Source organism: Oncorhynchus clarkii, chromosome 8, assembly GCF_045791955.1.
Source record: "Oncorhynchus clarkii lewisi isolate Uvic-CL-2024 chromosome 8, UVic_Ocla_1.0, whole genome shotgun sequence".
NCBI classification, from domain to species: Eukaryota; Metazoa; Chordata; class Actinopteri; order Salmoniformes; family Salmonidae; genus Oncorhynchus; species Oncorhynchus clarkii.
Window position 1 is genome coordinate 31,209,490 of NC_092154.1, and position 17,505 is coordinate 31,226,994.

At 44.7% G+C, this 17,505-nt stretch overlaps 1 protein-coding gene across 1 annotated transcript in view; it reads right to left on the minus strand.

Moving 5' to 3' along the window:
* The window catches only part of LOC139415266 (protein PALS1-like), a 33,682-nt gene that overhangs the window by 2,814 nt on the left and 13,363 nt on the right, over positions 1-17,505 (minus strand). The window contains exons 5-13 of the mRNA XM_071163244.1: positions 12,555-12,683; positions 11,912-12,073; positions 11,565-11,642; positions 11,267-11,450; positions 9,907-9,975; positions 9,393-9,464; positions 8,722-8,889; positions 8,047-8,249; positions 5,940-6,050 (exon numbers count right to left, since the gene is read on the minus strand). Coding sequence (XP_071019345.1) covers positions 5,940-6,050; positions 8,047-8,249; positions 8,722-8,889; positions 9,393-9,464; positions 9,907-9,975; positions 11,267-11,450; positions 11,565-11,642; positions 11,912-12,073; positions 12,555-12,683 — 1,176 coding nt within the window. The remainder of the gene's footprint in view (positions 1-5,939; positions 6,051-8,046; positions 8,250-8,721; positions 8,890-9,392; positions 9,465-9,906; positions 9,976-11,266; positions 11,451-11,564; positions 11,643-11,911; positions 12,074-12,554; positions 12,684-17,505) is intronic.

The following is a 17,505-nucleotide window of genomic DNA, read 5'->3' on the forward strand; positions in this document are numbered from 1 at the left end:
CTGGCTAGATGAAGGGACACAGTAGGAAAGGACAGTGGTTATAGATATCCTGGCTAGATGAAGGGACACAGTAGGGAAGGACAGTGGTTATAGATATCCTGGCTAGATGAAGGGACACAGTAGGGAAGGACAGTAGTTATAGATATCCTGGCTAGATGAAGGGACACAGTAGGAAAGGACAGTGGTTATAGATATCCTGGCTAGATGTAGGGACACAGTAGGGAAGGACAGTGGTTATAGATATCCTGGCTAGATGAAGGAAATCACAGTAGGAAAGGACAGTGGTTATAGATATCCTGGCTAGATGAAGGGACACAGTAGGGAAGGACAGTGGTTATAGATATCCTGGCTAGATGAAGGGACACAGTAGGGAAGGACAGTGGTTATAGATATCCTGGCTAGATGTAGGGACACAGTAGGAAAGGACAGTGGTTATAGATATCCTGGCTAGATGTAGGGACACAGTAGGGAAGGACAGTGGTTATAGATATCCTGGCTAGATGAAGGGACACAGTAGGGAAGGACAGTGGTTATAGATATCCTGGCTAGATGTAGGGACACAGTAGGAAAGGACAGTGGTTCAAGATATCCAGGCTAGATGTAGGGACACAGTAGGGAAGGACAGTAGTTATAGATATCCTGGCTAGATGAAGGGACACAGTAGGGAAGGACAGTGGTTATAGATATCCTGGCTAGATGAAGGAAATCACAGTAGGAAAGGACAGTGGTTAAAGATATCCTGGCTAGATGAAGGGACACAGTAGGGAAGGACAGTGGTTATAGATATCCTGGCTAGATGAAGGGACACAGTAGGGAAGGACAGTGGTTATAGACATCCTGGCTAGATGAAGGGACACAGTAGGAAAGGACAGTGGTTATAGATATCCTGGCTAGATGAAGGGACACAGTAGGGAAGGACAGTGGTTATAGATATCCTGGCTAGATGAAGGGACACAGTAGGGAAGGACAGTGGTTATAGATATCCTGGCTAGATGAAGGGACACAGTAGGAAAGGACAGTGGTTATAGATATCCTGGCTAGATGAAGGGACACAGTAGGGAAGGACAGTGGTTATAGATATCCTGGCTAGATGAAGGGACACAGTAGGGAAGGACAGTGGTTATAGATATCCTGGCTAGATGAAGGGACACAGTAGGAAAGGACAGTGGTTATAGATATCCTGGCTAGATGTAGGGACACAGTAGGGAAGGACAGTGGTTATAGATATCCTGGCTAGATGAAGGAAATCACAGTAGGAAAGGACAGTGGTTATAGATATCCTGGCTAGATGAAGGGACACAGTAGGGAAGGACAGTGGTTATAGATATCCTGGCTAGATGAAGGGACACAGTAGGGAAGGACAGTGGTTATAGATATCCTGGCTAGATGTAGGGACACAGTAGGAAAGGACAGTGGTTATAGATATCCTGGCTAGATGTAGGGACACAGTAGGGAAGGACAGTGGTTATAGATATCCTGGCTAGATGAAGGGACACAGTAGGGAAGGACAGTGGCTATAGATATCCTGGCTAGATGTAGGGACACAGTAGGAAATGACAGTGGTTGAAGATATCCAGGCTAGATGTAGGGACACAGTAGGGAAGGACAGTAGTTATAGATATCCTGGCTAGATGAAGGGACACAGTAGGGAAGGACAGTGGTTATAGATATCCTGGCTAGATGAAGGAAATCACAGTAGGAAAGGACAGTGGTTAAAGATATCCTGGCTAGATGAAGGGACACAGTAGGGAAGGACAGTGGTTATAGATATCCTGGCTAGATGAAGGGACACAGTAGGGAAGGACAGTGGTTATAGATATCCTGGCTAGATGTAGGGACACAGTAGGAAAGGACAGTGGTTATAGATATCCTGGCTAGATGAAGGGACACAGTAGGGAAGGACAGTGGTTATAGATATCCTGGCTAGATGAAGGGACACAGTAGGAAAGGACAGTGGTTATAGATATCCTGGCTAGATGAAGGGACACAGTAGGGAAGGACAGTGGTTATAGATATCCTGGCTAGATGAAGGGACACAGTAGGGAAGGACAGTGGTTATAGATATCCTGGCTAGATGAAGGGACACAGTAGGAAAGGACAGTGGTTATAGATATCCTGGCTAGATGAAGGGACACAGTAGGGAAGGACAGTGGTTATAGATATCCTGGCTAGATGAAGGGACACAGTAGGGAAGGACAGTGGTTATAGATATCCTGGCTAGATGAAGGGACACAGTAGGGAAGGACAGTGGTTATAGATATCCTGGCTAGATGAAGGAAATCACAGTAGGAAAGGACAGTGGTTAAAGATATCCTGGATAGATGAAGGGACACAGTAGGGAAGGACAGTGGTTATAGATATCCTGGCTAGATGAAGGGACACAGTAGGGAAGGACAGTGGTTATAGATATCCTGGCTAGATGAAGGGACACAGTAGGAAAGGACAGTGGTTATAGATATCCTGGCTAGATGTAGGGACACAGTAGGGAAGGACAGTGGTTATAGATATCCTGGCTAGATGAAGGAAATCACAGTAGGAAAGGACAGTGGTTATAGATATCCTGGCTAGATGAAGGGACACAGTAGGGAAGGACAGTGGTTATAGATATCCTGGCTAGATGAAGGGACACAGTAGGGAAGGATAGTGGTTATAGATATCCTGGCTAGATGTAGGGACACAGTAGGAAAGGACAGTGGTTATAGATATCCTGGCTAGATGTAGGGACACAGTAGGGAAGGACAGTGGTTATAGATATCCTGGCTAGATGAAGGGACACAGTAGGGAAGGACAGTGGTTATAGATATCCTGGCTAGATGAAGGAAATCACAGTAGGAAAGGACAGTGGTTATAGACATCCTGGCTAGATGAAGGGACACAGTAGGGAAGGACAGTGGTTATAGATATCCTGGCTAGATGAAGGGACACAGTAGGAAAGGACAGTGGTTATAGATATCCTGGCTAGATGAAGGGACACAGTAGGGAAGGACAGTGGTTATAGATATCCTGGCTAGATGAAGGGACACAGTAGGAAAGGACAGTGGTTATAGATATCCTGGCTAGATGAAGGGACACAGTAGGGAAGGACAGTGGTTATAGATATCCTGGCTAGATGAAGGGACACAGTAGGGAAGGACAGTGGTTATAGATATCCTGGCTAGATGAAGGGACACAGTAGGAAAGGACAGTGGTTATAGATATCCTGGCTAGATGAAGGGACACAGTAGGGAAGGACAGTGGTTATAGATATCCTGGCTAGATGAAGGGACACAGTAGGGAAGGACAGTGGTTATAGATATCCTGGCTAGATGAAGGGAATCACAGTAGGAAAGGACAGTGGTTAAAGATATCCTGGCTAGATGAAGGGACACAGTAGGGAAGGACAGTGGTTATAGATATCCTGGCTAGATGAAGGGACACAGTAGGGAAGGACAGTGGTTATAGATATCCTGGCTAGATGAAGGGACACAGTAGGAAAGGACAGTGGTTATAGATATCCTGGCTAGATGAAGGGACACAGTAGGGAAGGACAGTGGTTATAGATATCCTGGCTAGATGAAGGGACACAGTAGGGAAGGACAGTGGTTATAGATATCCTGGCTAGATGAAGGGACACAGTAGGAAAGGACAGTGGTTATAGATATCCTGGCTAGATGAAGGGACACAGTAGGGAAGGACAGTGGTTATAGATATCCTGGCTAGATGAAGGGACACAGTAGGGAAGGACAGTGGTTATAGATATCCTGGCTAGATGAAGGGACACAGTAGGAAAGGACAGTGGTTATAGATATCCTGGCTAGATGTAGGGACACAGTAGGGAAGGACAGTGGTTATAGATATCCTGGCTAGATGAAGGAAATCACAGTAGGAAAGGACAGTGGTTATAGATATCCTGGCTAGATGAAGGGACACAGTAGGGAAGGACAGTGGTTATAGATATCCTGGCTAGATGAAGGGACACAGTAGGGAAGGACAGTGGTTATAGATATCCTGGCTAGATGTAGGGACACAGTAGGAAAGGACAGTGGTTATAGATATCCTGGCTAGATGTAGGGACACAGTAGGGAAGGACAGTGGTTATAGATATCCTGGCTAGATGAAGGGACACAGTAGGGAAGGACAGTGGTTATAGATATCCTGGCTAGATGTAGGGACACAGTAGGAAAGGACAGTGGTTGAAGATATCCAGGCTAGATGTAGGGACACAGTAGGGAAGGACAGTAGTTATAGATATCCTGGCTAGATGAAGGGACACAGTAGGGAAGGACAGTGGTTATAGATATCCTGGCTAGATGAAGGAAATCACAGTAGGAAAGGACAGTGGTTAAAGATATCCTGGCTAGATGAAGGGACACAGTAGGGAAGGACAGTGGTTATAGATATCCTGGCTAGATGAAGGGACACAGTAGGGAAGGACAGTGGTTATAGATATCCTGGCTAGATGTAGGGACACAGTAGGAAAGGACAGTGGTTATAGATATCCTGGCTAGATGAAGGGACACAGTAGGGAAGGACAGTGGTTATAGATATCCTGGCTAGATGAAGGGACACAGTAGGAAAGGACAGTTGTTATAGATATCCTGGCTAGATGAAGGGACACAGTAGGGAAGGACAGTGGTTATAGATATCCTGGCTAGATGAAGGGACACAGTAGGGAAGGACAGTGGTTATAGATATCCTGGCTAGATGAAGGGACACAGTAGGAAAGGACAGTGGTTATAGATATCCTGGCTAGATGAAGGGACACAGTAGGGAAGGACAGTGGTTATAGATATCCTGGCTAGATGAAGGGACACAGTAGGGAAGGACAGTGGTTATAGATATCCTGGCTAGATGAAGGGACACAGTAGGAAAGGACAGTGGTTATAGATATCCTGGCTAGATGAAGGGACACAGTAGGGAAGGACAGTGGTTATAGATATCCTGGCTAGATGAAGGGACACAGTAGGGAAGGACAGTGGTTATAGATATCCTGGCTAGATGTAGGGACACAGTAGGAAAGGACAGTGGTTATAGATATCCTGGCTAGATGCAGGGACACAGTAGGGAAGGACAGTGGTTATAGATATCCTGGCTAGATGTAGGGACACAGTAGGGAAGGACAGTGGTTATAGATATCCTGGCTAGATGAAGGGACACAGTAGGGAAGGACAGTGGTTATAGATATCCTGGCTAGATGTAGGGACACAGTAGGAAAGGACAGTGGTTTAAGATATCCAGGCTAGATGTAGGGACACAGTAGGGAAGGACAGTGGTTATAGATATCCTGGCTAGATGTAGGGACACAGTAGGGAAGGACAGTGGTTATAGATATCCTGGCTAGATGAAGGAAATCACAGTAGGAAAGGACAGTGGTTATAGATATCCTGGCTAGATGAAGGAAATCACAGTAGGAAAGGACAGGAGTTATAGATATCCTGGCTAGATGTAGGGACACAGTAGGGAAGGACAGTGGTTATAGATATCCTGGCTAGATGAAGGAAATCACAGTAGGAAAGGACAGGAGTTACAGATATCCTGGTCAGATTAAATGATGCTAAATTGACATGTTGTTTTCACAATGTTAATGTTCGTAGGCACTGGGTACACTAGACAGGGATGTCCATTCCAAAGGGAAGGGATGCTAGGGAGATAAGTAGGTCATGTCCAGAAACCACGCCTAGCCTCTACCTCCTATCGGAAAAGATTGCAAATGTACAAGCAATGTGGCAAAAATTCCACCTAGACCAGTAGACGGCAAGGCAGAACTATTACTATACTAGCAGAGGAGTGTTTAAGCATTGTACCAACAAAAGGGTGTATAGTTTCTCACAGGCATATATAATCGACATGATACGTGTGATCAATGTAGTGACACATTCACTGTGGATATGAATGTATCAACAATACTTGCTAATGCTGATAAAATAGTTTTTTTGTGAGATATGAAGAGCAGGAAATACCTTTGGGTTTTTGCCATCCTTGGCCAGCAGGGTGCGCAATCGCTCCTGAGAGGGAGGCGCAATGAAGATCACATAGGGCTTGAGGTTGGAGGACCGCAGTACCCGCAGTGACTGACAGAGAACAAATGAAAACAGCAGCAGGAGGAGAGAAGGTTAGAGAAAAGGTAGGTAATAGAGAAGAGAGTAATAGAGTGGTTAGTATCTTTCAAACCCTGTTTATGAAATACCCTCCACAACGGTGGTGGAAACAGTACCCAATTGTCATAATTGAGTAAAAGTAAAGAGACTAGAAAAGAAAAAAAGTAAAGATACCTAAATAGAAAATGACTCTAGTAAAAGTGATAGTCACCCAGTAAAATACTACTTTAGTAAAAGTCTAAAAGTATTTGGTTTTAAATATACTTAATTATCAAAAGTAAAAGTATAAATTATTTCAAATTCCTTATTTGAAGCAAACCAGACGACACCATTACATTTTTTATTTACGGACAGCCAGGGGCAAACTCCAACACTCAGACATGATTTACAATGTTTAGTGAGTCCGCCAGATCAGAGGCAGTATGGATGACCAGGGATGTTCTCTTGATAAGTATGTGAATTGGACCATTTTCCTGTCCTGTTAACCCTTCAGAATGTAAATACTTTCGGGTGTCAGGAAAAATGTATGGAGTAAAAAGTACACTAGGTCTTTAGAAATGTAGTGAAGTAAAATTAACAGTTGTCAGAAATGTAAATAGTAAAGTAAAGTATATTCCAGCAAAAAACACTTAAGCTGTACTTGAAAGTATTTTTACTTAAGTACTTTACACTACTGCTCCACAACATATTCTCAACTAGTGGCTAACAAGAGTCCCACTTTAAACATAACATAACATAGGATAATACAGCCTTAATAAACCCTTTATATGGCCTGTTTAAATGCTGAAAAACGTCATGCTCTAAAATGTGGGGCCAAGGGCTATGCCACATTTGGCAAAGCACCAGATGTAAGGACCTATCATCCTTCATGCAGAATGACTTGCTTCCACGTGATTGATGAAACATCTATGTAGCGCTAAAGAAGTTATATGTAGTGCCTATGAAGTTCTATGTAGTGCTAAAGAAGTTCTATGTAGTGCTTATGAAGTTCTATGTAGTGCTAAAGAAGTTCTATGTAGTGCTAAAGAAGTTCTATGTAGTGGTTATGAAGTTCTATGTAGTGCTAAAGAAGTTCTATGTAGTGGTTATGAAGTTCTATGTAGTGCTAAATAAGTTCTATGTAGTGCTTATGAAGTTCTATGTAGTGCTAAAGAAGTTCTATGTAGTGCTTATGAAGTTCTATGTAGTGCTTATGAAGTTCTATGTAGTGCTAAAGAAGTTATATGTAGTGCTTATGAAGTTCTATGTAGTGCTAAAGAAGTTCTATGTAGTGCTTATGAAGTTCTATGTAGTGCTAAAGAAGTTCTATGTAATGCTAAATAAGTTATATGTAGTGCTAAATAAGTTATATTTAGTGCTTATGAAGTTCTATGTAGTGCTAAAGAAGTTCTATGTAGTGCTCATGAAGTTCTATGTAGTACTAAATAAGTTCTATGTAGTGCTTATGAAGTTATATGTAGTGCTTATGAAGTTCTATGTAGTGCTAAAGAAGTTCTATGTAGTGCTAAATAAGTTCTATGTAGTGCTTATGAAGTTCTATGTAGTGCTAAAGAAGTTCTATGTAGTGCTAAAGAAGTTCTATGTAGTGCTTATGAAGTTCTATGTAGTGCTAAATAAGTTCTATGTAGTGCTAAAGAAGTTCTATGTAGTGCTTATGAAGTTCTATGTAGTGCTAAAGAAGTTCTATGTAGTGCTAAATAAGTTATATGTAGTGCTAAATAAGTTATATTTAGTGCTTATGAAGTTCTATGTAGTGCTAAAGAAGTTCTATGTAGTGCTTATGAAGTTCTATGTAGTGCTAAAGAAGTTCTATGTAGTGCTTATGAAGTTCTATGTAGTGCTAAAGAAGTTCTATGTAGTGCTTATGAAGTTCTATGTAAGTGCTAAAGAAGTTCTATGTAGTGCTTATGAAGTTCTATGTAGTGCTTATGAAGTTCTATGCAGTGCTTAAAAATCAGTGTTTTCCTACCTTAGTGTGCAGGCACAGCAGACCGATCCTGCCTGAGTTGATGACCTGTCGAACCGAGTCACTGCTGGTGCCGTACAGGTTCCTTTCGTACTCCCCAGACTCAATGAACTTCCCCGCTGCCACATCCGCCTCAAAAGCCAGCTGGTTTACAAAGTGGTATTCCCTCCCGTTCTTCTCATGTATGCGTGGGTTTCTAGTTGTATCTGAGTGATTATTGTGAAATGAGAATTTGGTATTTTAAAATGTACAATACCAGTCAAAAGTTTGGACACAGCTACTCATTCCAGCGGGGCAAGACTTGAGATGGGTCTAGGCTACACAGTTATTGTGTGACGTTAAGTTAGTGTCTAGTCTATTATAATAAACAGTTTAACATAAAATAATACATGATAAATTGGTAGAAGCTAAGCTGTATGTAGTGGTAACGTTTACCCTACCTGATTGAATTCCTGTGGTCATTCGTCAATGCTCCAAGCTATCAAACTCCATCAAACTTGATTTAAAATGCATTGAATAATCACAACACTATAGAAAATGGACACAATAAAATATATTGAAAATCATACCTAACAGGCCACTAACTTAACATCACACAATAACTATGTAGCCTAGACCCATCTCAAGTCTTGCCCCGCCCTCTATTCCCCAATCCCCTCTTCTCATTGGTCTACTTACGTGGAACGGCGCCGGCGAACCTGTCCGGCTCGATGGACAGCAGCCTTTGCCGCAGCTCGTCCTGCCCGCTGTTGGGTGGACCAATCAGGGCAATAGGTCGCTTGCGATTGGCCGGCTGGTGGTAGAGTGCCATCTCCTCATAGGTCAGGATTTCGTCGGCATAGTAGTCTGGGCAGGACAGAGGTAGGTAGAGAGGTGGGGGTGTACTGGAGGTGAAATGTTGTCATAGAAATGTTACTCTATCAGATAAGTATATCTGTTCGACATGACATATTTCTATCTGAATATTCAGCCGAGGGTAAATGTTGCCGATAGAAATGTAATGGATAGAGCAGGCATGATTCCTGGGTACATGTCACACCAACACCAAGTCTGGCTCAGGAACCAGCAGGCTTATCAAGTCATAGAATGTACATAGGGACATTGACTGAGAGAGAGGCCAAATCCCAAATCAACTCCTATGCCTATGTAGTATGTCTATGACCTATGCCCCCTCTATTTTGTGAATATCCAAGAGGACTTGACAGGTATAAGCTCCACCTTGTCCTCTGATAGGCTAGGTGGAAGTTTCACCATATTGCTCATACCTATAAATCTCCACAAATGCATAGGGGTCTAGGGGTCGATTTAGGATTGGACCAAAAAGAGCTGGGAAAAAGAACTAGCCGTACCAACGTTCCTGTTGGGGTTGTACATGGTTTTCTTCCTCTGCTTCTTGTTCTTCATTGCACACCAAAGCTTCCCTGGAGAAAATTAGATGTGGAATGTTATCAAAGGGTGATTTGGAGCCTATCAAATCAAATCACTTACCTACAAGCCCTTAACTAACAATGCAGCTTATCAAATCATAATGGCAGCGATCATATGCCCATGTTGAGTGAGTGTGTGTGTGCGTGTGCATGTGTGTGCGTGCCTGTGTGTGTGTGTGTGTGTGTGTGTGTGTGTGTGTGTGTGTGTGTGTGTGTGTGTGTGTGCCTGTGTGTGTGTGTGCATGTGTGTGCGTGCCTGTGTGTGTGTGTGTGTGTGTGTGTGTGTGTGTGTGTGTGTGTGTGTGAGTGTGTGTGCGTGCGTGCGTGCGTGCGTGTGTGTGCGTGTGTGCGTGCCTGTGTGTGTGTGTGTGTGTGTTAAGACGCTTGTGACGGTGGCTGGAGTGTGTAACTGTGCAGGGAGTATATAAACCCTTACCTGGGCTGTCAGGATTCCTGACCACAATGTTTTTCTTCATAGCTTCTCTCTGCTGCTGGAAGCTCTTCCCTGGGAGAAGGAGAAGGGAGACAGAAACAAGTGTGTTTCAATGAAAGTGTTGATGAAGCCTAACTCTGCACTATGACTAACCCATAGACTGCCATAGTTTATAGTTCTTCAAGGAGGAGGTTGATAAGCCTCATATCAGGGACAAGCCCTTCCAGGGACTGGTTGTCTTCATCCCTGTCCCTGTAGACCTGCCACCAGCTGGGGTCAAGCTAGGTGTTGGGGTTAGGGTGGTTAAGGTTAGTGTTGGGGTTAGGGTGGTTAAGGTTAGTGTTGGGTTGGGGTTAGGGTTGGGGTTAGGGTTGGGATTAGGGTGGTTAAGGTTAGTTTTGTGGTTACGGTTAGGGTTGGGGTTAGGGTGGTTAAGGTTAGTTTTGTGGTTAGGGTTAGGGTTGGGGTTAGGGTGGTTAAGGTTAGTTTTGTGGTTAGGGTTAGGGTTGGGGTGGTAAGGGTGGTTAGGGTTGGGGTTAGGGTGGTTATTAAAGTTAGTTTTGTGGTTAGGGTTAGGGTTGGGGTTAGGGTTGGGGTTAGGGTTAGTTTTGTGGTTGGGGTTAGGGTTAGGGTTGGGGTTAGGGTTGGGGTTAGGGTTGGGGTTAGGGTGGTTAGGGTTCGTTTTGTGGTTGGGGTTAGGGTGGTTCGGGTTGGGGTTAGGGTAGTTAGGGTTGGGGTTAGGGTGATTAGGGTTGGGATTAGGGTGGTTAAAGTTGGTTTTGTGGTTAGGGTTAGGGTTGGGGTTAGGGTGGTTAAAGTTAGTTTTGTGGTTAGGGTTATTTTTGTGGTTAGGGTTAGGGTGGTTAGGGTTGGGGTTAGGGTGGTTAGAGTTAGTTTTGTGGTTAGGGTTAGGGTTGTGGTTAGGGTGGTTAAAGTTAGTTTTGTGGTTAGGGTTAGGGTTGGGGTTAGGGTGGTAAGGGTGGTTAGGGTTGGGGTTAGGGTGATTAAAGTTTGTTTTGTAGTTAGGGTGGTTAGGGTTGGGGTTAGAGTGGTTAGGGTTAGTTTTGTGGTTGGGGTTAGGGTGGTTAGGGTTGGGGTTAGGGTGGTTAGGGTTAGTTTTGTGGTTAGGGTTAGGGTGGTTATGGTTGGGGTTAGGGTTGGGGTTAGGGTGGTTAGGGTTAGTTTTGTGGTTAGGGTTAGGGTGGTTATGGTTGGGGTTAAGGTGGTTAAGGTTAGTGTTGTGGTTAGGATTAGGGTTGGGGTGGTTAGGGTTAGTTTTGTGGTTGGGGTTAGGGTTAGGGTGGTTAAGGTTAGTTTTATGGTTAGGGTTAGGGATAGGGTTGGGGTGGTTAGGGTTGTGTACCTGGAACTAGCCCGGCTAGGGGCTGGTTGTCCTCATCCCCGTCCCTGTAGGCCTGCCACCAGCTGGGGTCATCCTGGCTGATGATGTGGAGGATGTCTCCCTTCTGAAAAGACAGGCCCAGCTCCCTGCACGGCACGTACGGGTCATCAGACGGGTCGTAGTTAAAGTAAGCCCTCACGTGCATCTGAAGACATGGGTGACATCATCATCTCTCCAAAGAGTTTATGAACTGATTAGAATTGAATAATTGAACACACATTCTGTGCACACACATACACACTCTGAAGGAAAACCTTACCACAGTCTGCCTGTGTGAGGGTGTTTTGTTCTGAGAACTGGGGATAAGGAGGAAGGTCAGAGTGCCATGCATCTCCACCTGAGGAGAGAGGAGAACACAGTAACACACAGTGAGTAGAATCTACATGGAATCAGCTTGATTGAAATGAAGAAATAATCACACAATACAGTCTCGAGGGACCAGACCTCAACACATATTCTGGTTCAAGAATGATGAGAGCGGCGCTATATAAAATGTTATATCCATTAGATCTGACGGCATCAATGTACCACTGACACCAGTCAATTTAAATATGGCAGATGTGATATCCATTGTGAGCGTTCCTGACTTGTTAACCCGTTCCTCACCAGAAGGTCGTGGACCTCGTTGACGTTCTTCCCGCGGACAGGCACGCCGTTGATCTCCAGGATCTCATCTCCCTCAGCCAGGAGACCGCTCCGCTCGGCTGTCCCGCCCTTTACCACACGACTCACCACCACGCTGTCCATTTCGTTACGAACCGTGGCGCCCTGGGCAAAAACCAGTCAGACATGCTTATCAGTGCAAACCACCTAGACGTACTTGACACAAAGACACAAAGATCCACCACAAAGACAAGTCTGCATCGGGGACATACAATACAATACATGACATGCTTTATTGGTCTACAGAAATTGATATTGATATACAGTATACATATATATATTGCTGTTCCAGTACCCAACCTGACACAAAACACACATCATAGGCTGGGAGTAGCACAGGCAGCACACAAGCACCCCTGGAACAATCAATTGCCTTGATCAAGTGCACAACAGCAGCATGTACTGTAGTATATAGGATATTGAAGCCGGTAACCCTCCAGCTGCTGGCTCACTCCTTGCAGACTTCCTCCCAGTCAGTTCAGGGATTCAGCAACTGGTAACTGGTAATTTGTGAGGGATAGCAATTAGAATATCTTGGAGCATCAGAAGAGATGGGTGTGTGTGTGGGGGTGGGAGAGTGGCTCACCAGAGGAATGTCGCTGGCCTTCTCCAGCCGCACCAGTTTGACGGTCTCACCCAGGTACTGAATCAATCTCTCTTCTGGGTCCGGCTCCAACTCCTGCTCCGCCACACTATCATGGGCCTGCATCAGAGCCTGGGATGGACACAACACACACAGGCACATGGATGAGAAGGAGTGTGTGCCATGAGAACTGGGAAGTGTGTGTATGCGATTTTGCTTGAATTAGATTGTTGTAGTAATGACTAAGGTGAATTGGAGCTTCTTGATCTTGAGCCACTACTTGATACACAGTGTATCCACACGCATATCCTTTCATATTCACCAGTTATTGTAAAAGGTCAAGGGGGAAACCTAAACTCTGCTCCCATCCCATGCTTAAACATGCACCTGTTACCGAAAGTCTCTCTCTCTCTCCCTTCTTCCCTCCTTATCACAAGCCGTCAGCAGTCTCCACCTCTAAGCCAACAAGAATACAAAGATTACTCCCCCACTTCGTTTAAGGTGACAGGCGCTCCGTACTCCGCAATTAATAACCGTCAAGCCAAATTAGTGTCTCTATCCTGCAGCAGAGAGACTTGAGAAGCCAGAGAGGAGGGCTGGCTAAGCTTCCAGCGTACACACAATCCGTCTTAATCTGCCCTGCATTTAGGAGGCAGGATTCCCCTCCATCAATCATCAAAACACCTCGATCTCGGCATTCCATGGAAGGAAGGAAGACGGCAGGGAGAGGAGGAAGGAAAAAGGGGAAGAGGTCTGTGCCCAGTGGGAGTTCCCTCCCCGTTTCATTCCATTTGCTTCAGTTTAAGAAATGTATAGCAACAGAGTCGGCAGAATGAATGCACCCCAGTCGGAAGTTTACATACACTTAGGTTGAAGTCATTAAAACTCGTTTTTCAATCACTCCACATATTTCTTGTTAACAAACTATAGTTTTGGCAAGTCGGTTAGGACATCTACTTTGTGCATGACACAAGACATTTTCCAATAATTGTTTACAGACAGATTATTTCACTCATAATTCACTGCATCACAAATCCAGTGGGTCAGAAGTTTACATACACTAAGTTGACTGTGCCTTTAAACAGCTTGGAAAATTCCAGAAAATTATGTCATGGCTTTAGAAGCATCTGTTAGGCTAATTGACATAATTTGAGTCAATTGGAGGTGTATCTGTGGATTTATTTCAAGGCCTACCTTCAAACTCAGTGCCTCTTTGCTTGACATCATGGGAAAATCAAAAGAAATCAGCCAAGACCTCAGAAAATAAATTGTAGACCGCCACAAGTCTGGTTCATCCTTGGGAGCAATGTCCAAACGCCTGAAGGTAGCACGGTCATCTGTACGTACAATAGTACGCAGGGAAAATACCATGGGACCACGCAGCCATCATACCGCTCAGGAAGGAGACGCGTTCTGTCTCCTAGATATGAATGTACTTTGGTGCGAAAAGTGCAAATCAGTCCCAGAACAACAGCAAAGGACCTTGTGAAGATGCTGGAGGAAACAGGTACAAAAGTATCTATATCCACAGTAAAACAAGTCCTATATCGACATAACCTGAAAGGCCGCTCAGCAAGGAAGAAGTCACTGCTCTAAAACTGCCATAAAAAAGCCAGACTACGGTTTGCAACTACACATGGTGACAAAGATTTTACTTTTTGGAGAAATGTCCTCTGGTCTGATGAAACAAAAATAGAACTATTTGGCCATAATGACCATCGTTATGTTTATAGGAAAAATGCTTGCAAGCCGAAGAACACCATCCCAACCGTGAAGCACGGGAGTGGCAGCATCATGTTGTGGGGGTGCTTAGCTGAAGGAGGGACTGGTGCACTTCCAAAAACGATGGCTACATGAGAAAGGAAAATGACGTGGATACATTGTAGCAACATCTCAAGACATCGATCAGGAAGTTAAAGCTTGGTTGCAGATGGGTCTTCCAAATGGACAATGACTCCAAGCATACTTCCAAAGTTGTGGCAAAATGGCTTAAGGACAACAAAGTCAAGCTATTGGAGTGGCCATCAGAAAGCCCTGACCGCCTCCCGGGTGGCGCAGTGGTTAAGGGCGCTGTACTGCAGCGCCAGCTGTGCCATCAGAGTCCCTGGGTTCGCGCCCAGGCTCTGTCGTAATCGGCCGCGACCGGGAGGTCCGTGGGGCGACGCACAATTGGCCTAGCGTCGCCCGTGTTAGGGAGGGCTTGGTCGGTAGGGATGTCCTTGTCTCATCGCGCACCAGCGACTCCTGTGGCGGGCCGGGCGCAGTGCGCGCTAACCAAGGTTGCCAGGTGCACGGTGTAGCCTCCGACACATTGGTGCGGCTGGCTTCCGGGTTGGATGCGCGCTGTGTTAAGAAGCAGTGCGTCTTGCTGGGTTGTGTATCGGAGGACGCATGACTTTCAACCTTCGTCTCTCCCGAGCCCGTACGGGAGTTGTAGCGATGAGACAAGATAGTAGCTACTACAACAATTGGATACCATGAAATTGGGGAGAAAAAGGGGTAAAAAAAATAAATAAAAAAAAAGCCCTGACCTCAATGACATAGAACATTTGTGGGCAGAACTGAAAAAGCGTGTGCGAGCAAGGAGGCCTCCTGACAGTTACACCAGTTCTGTCAGGAGGAATGGGCCAAAATTCACCCAACTTATTGTGGGAAGCTTGTGGAAGGCTACCTGAAAGGTTTGACCCAAGTTTAACAATTTAAAGGCAATGCTACCAAATACTAATTGAGTGTATGTAAACTTCTGACCCACTGGGAATATGAGGAAATAAATAAAAGCTGAAATAAATCATTATCTCTACTATTATTCTGACATTTCACATTCTTAAAATAAAGTGGTGATCCTAACTGACCTAAGACAAGGAATTAATCCATGCTTTTGTTACTTCTAGGTTAGACTACTGCAATGCTTTACTTTCTGGCTACCCGGATAAAGCACTAAATAAACTTCAGTTAGTGCTAAATACGGCTGCTAGAATCCTGATCTTTGTGGGCTTTACTCTGCCTTGTCTCAGGATGGTAAGTTGGTTGTTGAAGATATCCCTCTAGTGGTGTGGGGGCTGTGCTTTGGCAAAGTGGGTGGGGTTATATCCTTCCTGTTTGGTCCTGTCCGGGGGTTTCATCGGATGGGGCCACAGTGTCTCCTGACCCCTCCTGTCTCAGCCTCTAGTATTTATGCTGCAGTAGTCTATGTGTCGGGGGGCTAGGGTCAGTTTGTTCTATCTGGAGTATTTCTCCTGTCTTATCTGGTGTCCTGTGTGAATTTAAGTATGCTCTCTCTAATTATCTCTTTCTCTCTCTCTCTCTCTCTCTCGGGGGACCTGAGCCCTATGACCATGCCTCAGGACTACCTGGCATGATGACTCCTTGCTGTCCCCAATCCACCTGGCTGTGCTGCTGCTCCATTTTCAACTGTTCTGCCTGCGGCTATGGAACCCTGACCTGTTCACCGGACGTGCTACCTGTCCCAGACCTGCTGTTTTCAACACTCTAGAGACAGCAGAAGCGGTAGAGATACTCATATTGATCGGCTATGAAAAGCCAACTGACATTTCCTCCTGAGGTGCTGACTTGCTGCACACTCGACAACTACTGTGATTATTATTATTTGACCATGCTGGTCATTTATGAACATTTGAACATCTTGGCCATGTTCTGTTATAATCTCCACCCGGTACAGCCAGAAGAGGACTGGCCATCCCCCATAGCCTGGTTACTCTCTAGGTTTCTTCCTTGGTTTTGGCCTTTCTAAGGAATTTTTCCTAGCCACCGTGCTTCTACACCTGCATTGCTTGCTGTTTGGGGTTTTAGGCTGGGTTTCTGTACAGCACTTTGAGATATAAGCTGAAAGAAGAAGGGCTATATAAATACATTTGAGGATGTCAGGAATTGTGAAAAACTGAGTTTAATTGTATTTTGCTAAGGTGAATGTAAACTTTTGACTTCAACTGTATATATAAAACACAGGAAAATCCTTTTTGACCACACTGGGCCTTTAAAGTCTTTATGCAGTCAATTAGAGGGCTGCCACACCCTCGTTAAGGGAACAGTTTTCAACTGGAGCTTGTTAAGGCACCCGCATACGAGGTTCGGTTTTCGAATGGCGTGAGATTGTAAGCTTGACATCAAAAGGTGAAGCAGGAGGAAGATGGCGAAGGCGGGGATTCTTTGTTTGAAACGGATGGCACGTTGAGCGAAGATGAGCGTGAGAAGGAATGGATTACAGTGGCGAACAAGAAGGGAAATAAGAGAAGTAAAGTAGTCGTGGAATCTAGTAAATCCAAGCCTCTGACTCTGTTGTTGTTGTTGGAGTGAGCGTTTTGGACCAATGGCGTTATCTGGGAGATCCGTTTGACGTCTCGATGAAAATCATAGATGCGTCAACTGGTCTCACAACCACAGTCCATGTGTATGGCGACATGTGAGCGAGCAACTTGCTGATGTCAACGTTGTGAACAGAGTGCCCTATGATGGCGGTGGGGTTATGGTAGGGTAGGCATAAACTGCAGACAACGAACACAATTGCATTTTATCAGTGGCAATTTGAATCCACAAAAATACCGTGATGAGATCCTGAGGCCCATTTTTTAAAGGTATATGTGACCAACAGATGCATATGTGACCAACAGATGCATATCTGTATTCCCAGTAATGTGAACTCCATAGATTAAGGCCTAATTTATTTATTTCAGTCAACTGATTTCCTCATATGAACTGTAACTCAGTAACATCAATGAAATGATTGCATGTTGAGTTTATATTTCCGTTCAGTATAGATTCCGTGGTTGGTGCACGCCCGTGTTATTTTGTTCTTTGAAGAAGAGTCTCAATCAGCATTCAGGATTAGACCCACTGGTTGTATAAATCATTAAGGACACCTGCTCTTTCCATGACATAGACTGACCAGGTGAATCCAGGCGAAAGCCAGGTGATCCCTTATTGGTGTCACTTCAAT